The 7,669-nt window shown below is 50.7% G+C and overlaps 1 protein-coding gene across 1 annotated transcript; it reads right to left on the reverse strand.

Moving 5' to 3' along the window:
* Positions 1–556: 556 nt before the first annotated feature.
* On the reverse strand, positions 557–2,674 carry LOC123081771 (uncharacterized). Its single transcript, XM_044504306.1, has one exon. The coding sequence runs from the start codon at positions 2,672–2,674 to the stop codon at positions 557–559; it is 2,118 nt and encodes a 705-aa protein (XP_044360241.1).
* Positions 2,675–7,669: the final 4,995 nt, after the last annotated feature.

Raw genomic sequence — 7,669 nt, forward strand, 5'->3', positions numbered from 1 at the left:
CGGTACTAAAGCCCCTTACGAACCGGGGCTATAGCCCGGTTCTGCACTACACTAGTGCAAGCACAATCATCTTCATCATGCATCCGAAATACGCACACTATTCCGCTAGCACAGAGGCCATCTTCAACACCTGCTCATCCCTTTTTTGCTAGTGACTGCAAGAAAGTGCGATCGATCACAGTGAAAAGAACTGCTAGTGAAAGACACCATACAACAAGTGAATGATTCTTATAGATCAACATTCAGAGATATCACTTACAAACATTGCCTCGTTTTGCAATAAAAATGGGGCGGGGGCAACCCCTTTTCTTCATAGAAAAAAAGATCACTTTACTAAGCAAAGGTAGCAAGGAAATGACACCAATTAATCCAGAGATGCATGAGAAATACAAACTACCAATCCAAAGACACATGAGTACAAACTACCGATCCAAATTCCGAAGATACGTGAGTCCAAACCAGAGGTACATGAGTGCAACCGCCAAACCAGAAAACAACTACCAATTGAGAGATACACGAGTGCAAAGCACCAAACCAGAGATACATGAGTGCAGACTCAGCTAGAGACTGAAGGAGAGTACGGATTAGCGAGAGAGACTACACCACCAGGTAGCTTAGCATTCGACGGACTTCTTCGATGGAGAATTTGATGGAAATGCTTTTTGACGACACTGACCTCTGCGTGTTGCGTGATGATCCACACGAGGGTCGTTAGTTCGCCGCCACAGCTGAGCTGCCTGGCATGAGCATCCCTGCTGCACCGGATGGACGCAAACACGAGCACACGCACCCACGCATTCAGGATGAACAGCAGCACGCCTTCCATATCCCCAATAGTAAGATTACTGAAATCTGGAAGCCAGTATGCAAGTCTTTCTGCCGTACCTTTGACTTCTTCCAAAGTTGCTACGCTCACTTCATCTTGTCTATCCCCAAGGACTCGCCTTAGCAGCACACGGGCAAGTTGAGTTCCATCCCAGATGGTGTCACTGGTATCTGAGTGCTTCAGAAAATCCGATTTTTCTTTGGTCATCCATTTGGCAAGCTCCTCGTTTGTTGCACATCCCTCGGTGGCCGCCTTAACCCGTATCTTCTCCAGCTTATCCAGAGTCTTTTTGTACAGGTCGCGGACTATAAGTCCTGGTAGCATTTTGGTGCGTTTGGTGACGAGGAACATCATGTAATTTGACATCTGCTTGATCGCCGTCGCAAGATCCTCTGTTCCTGTCATCCAGCTGGGGCTGCACAAGAGGAACACATCCGTGGCGATGTGCCAGATGAGTATAGCCTCTTGAAGCTCAGGAGGATAGACTGACTGGCCCCCGCGATCTTTCCCGACGGTGACGCTGGACTGCTCGGGGTGCGCCACGCGATCAGGGAACAAATGCTCGCATATGTTACGGAACACCAGCTTCTTGGTATTGTTTGGAATCTCACGGCCACTCGACCTCAAGTGGCCGTACAGATTGTGCCTGTGCTTGTACCTGTTTCTTCCAACAGTGCAATGGTCCAACAAGTTGTGCTGCCCGAACTTGCCCGCCCATCTCCTGTAGCTTTTGCGCTCGTTGGCCCATACACATGTCCACAAGCACAAGGAGAGCCTGGAAAGACGCAGAGAGAGGACAATGTGACGGAGCTTCTTCCATCCTCCACGGCACCAAAATTCATGCTTCAACCAATTGTGTTGCATAAGTTTGAAGTATGAATGTGTCCAGGATGATGCTAGTGCTCTGAGCAGCCATCTCACATCGAGGAGGAAGGTCGTCCCGAGCAATATGTAACTAATAACTTCATCTTCTGTCTTCATGCCCTCTTTGCATTGGAGGCCAAACAGCAGAAGCGCGGTGGCGGTGAGGAGCGGCGAGGCCAGACGGATGAGGTAGCCAGGCCAGGTGTGGACCACGGCTGCCTTGGTGTAGAAGATGTCATACATGAGAGAGAGTTCCATCTCCACCACCTTGCACATATTCTGCCATTGACCCGAGAAGCTGCTTCTGACGGCGGCATTATGATCCATTTTCCCCGTATAATCACAGAAGGCCCCCTTGCAGATCTCGAACAGGTCATGAGCAACCAACAAGGCTTCCTCATCTTTCAGATTCTTGACCCCATCATCATTTCTGAAGATACTGACAAGTGGTTGCTGCTTCCTAAATGACCTTCGAATGCGGCTCATGCCGCATAGCCATAGCGCCACCCCACTCTCAATATACTTGAAAAGGCCCAGCGGTAACATGATGAAGGTCGCCTGACGCAACAACCCAGGATTGCAGTTGGAGAGTATATACCTGTGCACAATAAGAATGGATCCCAGGGACTGCAAGGGAACAAACACGATCACGCGCAGCCAGAGATCATTGTCCTCGATGGTGTAGGCGCTGATGTTGTCCGGGCGGGCGTTGTGCAGCAATAGGAACGGCACCCAGAAGGCGATGATCATCTTGTCGCACGGTTTGGTTTCAAGGTACAGGTTGCCGATGACATATGCCGGCCCCCACTCGGTCAACTGGTATGCCAACCACAATAACCCTCTCTTCCAACCTCTGTCTTCACGCCGTCGGCTGTCGGAGAAGACGGCGAGGATAAGATACATGAGTAAGCTGAGAAGCGGCACTATCCGGAACACTTTGGAACTCAACCAGTTCACACAATCTTCCACCCATGCTAGAGCCATTTTGCTACCTCCTGCGGGCGCGTCAATCAAGATTAGTTTGTTACACTGGTATTACGTATGAAAGCATGCATCTAGTATGTGTTGCAGCATGCTAGAGAGAGGTTAATTAATAAGGTACAAAAAACAGGATAAAGCAGGACATACCGGCATGCAGCAGCTAGCTAGGCAGATTGATGCTTCAACCTTCCGTTCGAGACTGCAGGCAAGACTTGTTCCTGAGTCCTGTCTCTAGAGATGGGACTGGCATATGGGCAGTTCTAAGTTGATCACTGACAGTGATAGCTCGCTCGCAGAGAGTTTCCTAACCAGGTTCAGTACCTCTTAGTATTGTGCTGGACCATTAAACTATAGCTATTCCCATCAAGATTCGTTTGAAGTCCTAAGAAATAATACATGGTTGTTAGGGAAAGTCCGCTTTGCCGGGGGTTGTTGTCGATCTGAACTAAGTATGTCAGTGTTCACCAGATCCGATCTGCAAAATTCGCACTACTTACTGGGACAGCTGATCAACAGTGTTCTTAATTCCACTACCTAGTACACACCCTACCTAGTACACACCAACAGCCACAAACAGAAACTAGCGACGAATAAGCTAAGAACCACCAAGGAGACAGTGCACATCACATGCTTGCACATGCACTGAAACCACGATAAGTATATGTATATCTGCCTGGCTATCTTGCCCTATAATGGATAAGCTACGGACTACGGTTCTTATCCAGCTATAAGCAAAGAATTTTTTTGCTTATTCCCTCACAAACCACTAGTTTGATGATCTCTGACATTCTTTTCATAAGTGGCAAATAGGCACACTAGAAACTGCAGTGGCAAAAATCTGTGAGAGCACTCACCCAAATCAGTTAAGTGGTGCTTGGGCATATGCAGGAACTCGGCAATACTACTGTTCCCGGTCATACCGGCGACCACGGCACACAAAACACAAAATTACGGTCATACCAATGCGTTGCGGTCCTCCTCTCGGCAAACCGCCTCAGGGACCAAGCGTGGAAGGGCGCCGCCGCCTTGATGCCCTACTCGGCGGTCGGCTCGGCGCACGCAGGGGAGGGCGATGCCCTCTTGGCCTCCCCTGTAGGATTCAGAACCGGGAGGATTGGCGGGGAGTGGCGGCGGACAGGCCGACGGTAGGGGGGCCGCCATCGCCGGTTGCCTGGTCTGGTGCCGCCGTACGGGGGAGGCAGCACCGCAGCATGCGGATAAATGATGTTTCCCTTTCTCCTCGAGTGAATCTCACAGCACACCAATTTCAGCATGTTTGATTTTTTATTTTTTAAGTTTTCAGTCATAAAACCTTTTTTTTTGTGCGATTGATTATTACAAGTTCCCAAATCTGCATGAAATGTCAAAATTGACCGGCAAGGCTCACTTTTCAGGCCTTAGTTACAAAATCATTGTTTAATTTTCAATAACTTTGAATTTTGAACCAAGATCCAATTAAATTTGTACAGAAAAACTTTAAACTAATTTTCATGAAAACTGTTTTATGTTGAAATTTAGGTAACAAGCTTACCAATGATCATTCTCTCAGAGTCAGACTGCTCATTTAAATGAGTTAAAACTCTTCCAGAATAGTCACTCCAATGAGTATGATTTTTTTCTAGAAACCATAACAAGCCACCCCAGGAATTTTGGCTGGAAGAGTCCTGTTTCTAGAGAGAGTATTGGCATATTGGCAGTTCTAAGTTGATCATTGATAGTGAATAGTGATAAGTTCGCTCGCAGAGAGTTTCCTAACCAGGTTCAGTACTTTTTAGTATTTTGTGCTGGCCCATTAGACTATAGCTATTGCCCATCAAGATTCGCTTGAAGTCCTAAGAAATAATACAAGGTTGTCAGGGAAAGTCCGCTTTGCCGGGGGTTGTTGTGGATCTGAACTAAGGATGTCTGTTTGGCAGATCCGATCTGCAAAGTTCGCACTACTTACAGGGACAGCTGATCAACATGTTCTTTAATTCCACTACCTAGTACACATCCACTACCTAGTACGCACCAACAGCCACAAACAGAAACTAAGGACGAATAAGCTAAGAATCACCAAGGAGATAGTGCACATCACATGCTTGGACATGCACTCAACCTAAGACGATAAGTATAAACAAAAGAATCTTTTTCGCTTATTCCCTCACAAACGCTTGCTTTGCTGCTCTGACATTCTTTTCATCACTGGCAATAAGAGAAAAATGTAGTGGCAAACATCTCCCAGTTCTGTGAGTTGCATCTATGAGAGCACTCGTGGTGCTTGGGCATACGCAGGAACTCGGCATACTCCTGCTCACGGTCATGACGGAGACCGCGGCACGCGAAATCTTGAACAATCGGAGAAGGGCACAGGATTAACGGCCATACCGCTGCGTTGCGGTCCTCCCCGCGGCCAGCCGCTTCAGGTCAGGGACCGAGCGCGGAAGGGCGCCGCCGATGCCCTCCTCGGCGCAGTTTTCCTTGGCCTTCCCTATAGGATGCGGAACCAGGAGGTTGGGCCAGGAGTGACGGCGCGGACGGTCCGACGGGAGGGGCGCCGCCATCGCTGCCCGCCTGGTCCGGTGCCGCCGTACGGGAGGCAGGGCAGCAGGCCAACAAATGATGTTTCCCGTTCTTTTCGAGTGAATCTTACATCACCCTAACTTTTTTGTACAGTAAATATATAATTCAATGAATAAATTTAATTTTGTGCTAATGATTATCACAGGATCTAGGGACAAAATTGACGCAAGGCTCACCTGTCAAGCCTAGTGACAATAATGGCATCTCAAGAATATCATTTACTTTGAAATAACTTTAGAATTTCAAACCATGATCCAATTAGTTTTGGACAAAAAAACATTAAACTGATGATTCTCTCAAACAGTTATCCGAATGTGTGTGTGTGTGTGTGTGTGTTTTTTTTTGAGGGAAGTTATCTGAATGTGTTGAAACCAGACAGGACCTGGAATCCAGGACAGAAAGACCCTCTTCAACCGGAGCCCCCACTCTCAGTACATAGTTCCAGGACTCGGAACATATGTGAGGCGGATTTGGACCGCCCGAACGCGTCCAGTCTAGAACCATAAAAATACAAAGCACGATCTGCATGGAAGCTCACCGGTCCACCTGTCCGCCTTCATGGCGTGCAGTCCGCACTGCAGCTGGTAACACCTACTCCCTCCGTCCGGTGAAGAGTGTATGTTTGGGTTTCAATTTGTCCACAAAAAAGTGTACACCCATCTTCTCAATACACTTTAAAGTAAAAAAAAAACGCTTCTCTCTCATCACATGGTATTCAAGACCAATAACATTCTATACATGGTCTTTTAATTTCTACATGCACTTAACTCATTGAAGGTTGAATAATTAAAGAGGAGAGAGATGGTGGCTTGCACATTTTCAATGCATTTTTTACTTCACTCTATAATTTGTCCTAAAAATTTTATATGTACAATTTTTACGGGACGGAGGGGGTAGGCTCGGAGGAGGAGGGCATAAAGGTTGAACCTAGCGCCGGGTTCGAGGTGGTCGATGTCACAACAGACAAACGGCGGCGACATCCGCCTCCTCTTAGTTGAGGAGCAATTCCGTGGATGCAACACCCAACACGTGGATGATGCCGCCCTTGCCAAGCTTGTCAATGACCCCACCATCGTCATCGAGAACCGCTCCATCCTTGAGTCCGAATGGGTGGTGGCGAGAATCGCCCGAGATACGCCTCCGCAATGTCAAGCTGAAGCAACTCTCCCGCGTGCGGGGGGAGGGGGGCGCAATGATAAGGAGATGTCCTCGATTCGCCCGTGCCGCCAATGACACTGAGGCCGGCGGAGCTCTCCTCTGGCGAGGAGCAGGGGTAAGAGCATCTCCAGCCGTTGGCCCCCCAGGGGGCTCGAAAAATTGCCGCCTGGGGGCGACCCGGCAAAAAATCCGGCTTGGAGCCGATAGGTTCCCAGCCGCCGGCCCCAGGGACGACCCAGAAGATTTTTTAATTTTTTTTAACATACATTCAGCTATAATTAGGCAAACGGGCATAAACTTCGGCGACTTAAACATTTTTTACATAGAAAAATTTAAAACTAAAAGCCTAGACTACAGGAAGAACGTGCTGAGCGCGGAAAAGTCCTCGTCACTGTCGCTGCCATCGCCGTTGTCCTCGCTGTCATCCTTCTCCTCCTTGACACGGCCGCCCCTGCTGGACCCCTTCCCGGGGTCGCCCCGGCGGACCGGTGGCGGCGCGTCGTCGTCGTCGTCGAGAATGACGACGCCTCCCTCGTCGCGGCCACGGCGCCGAGCGAAGTACTGTTCTAGGGCGCGACACTGGCGCTCTAGCTCCATCCGCGCCCAATCCTCGCGCGCCCACTTCAAGGCCGCCTCCTCAGAGAGGCCCGACTCCGTCTTCACCGCGGCGAGCCCGGGCTCCGTCTTCGGCCTGACGAAGCGGGGAGGAGACGAGGAGGTGGCGCGCCCGCCATCGTTGATGATGATGACGGCGTTGCGTGTTCGCTGGCCGAGCGGCGTCTCGGCGGGCTCGGCCTTGACGTTGAGCAGCGCCGGCGACCCCGAGGAGGAGGAACGGGAGGAGGAGGAGGAAGAGGACGTCGTCCTCCTCGGCATCCACTGGTCGCCGCTCCGGGCCGGGGCGGGAGGGTACGTCAAGGGCGGGTCGTTGCCGCCCTCGAGGTGCCGGGGGACGGCGTGAAGCAAGCGGCCGGGGGCGCCTCACCACAGGTGGCGCCCCTCGCTGTTCTTGTTGCCCCTCACCACCGGCGCCCCGTTGGTGGAGGTGGTCCGCTGCACCTGCGGGTGCTGGAAGTACGCCGCCCACGCCTCATGGTTGGCGTCGGCGTACTGCGGGAGGGCCCTCCAACCCCCCGTCCCGGCGCGCATGTCGGGAGGCGTCGGGATGTTGGCCTCGAAGAGAAAGTACGCCTCCCACTCGTGAAGCGAGCGCTGTCCGAAACGATTGGCCGCCGCCCAATCGCCGGGGAATCGCTTAGCCATCGTCGCGACTGGACA

This window comes from Triticum aestivum, chromosome 1B (genome assembly GCF_018294505.1).
Source record: "Triticum aestivum cultivar Chinese Spring chromosome 1B, IWGSC CS RefSeq v2.1, whole genome shotgun sequence".
Taxonomy (NCBI): Eukaryota; Viridiplantae; Streptophyta; class Magnoliopsida; order Poales; family Poaceae; genus Triticum; species Triticum aestivum.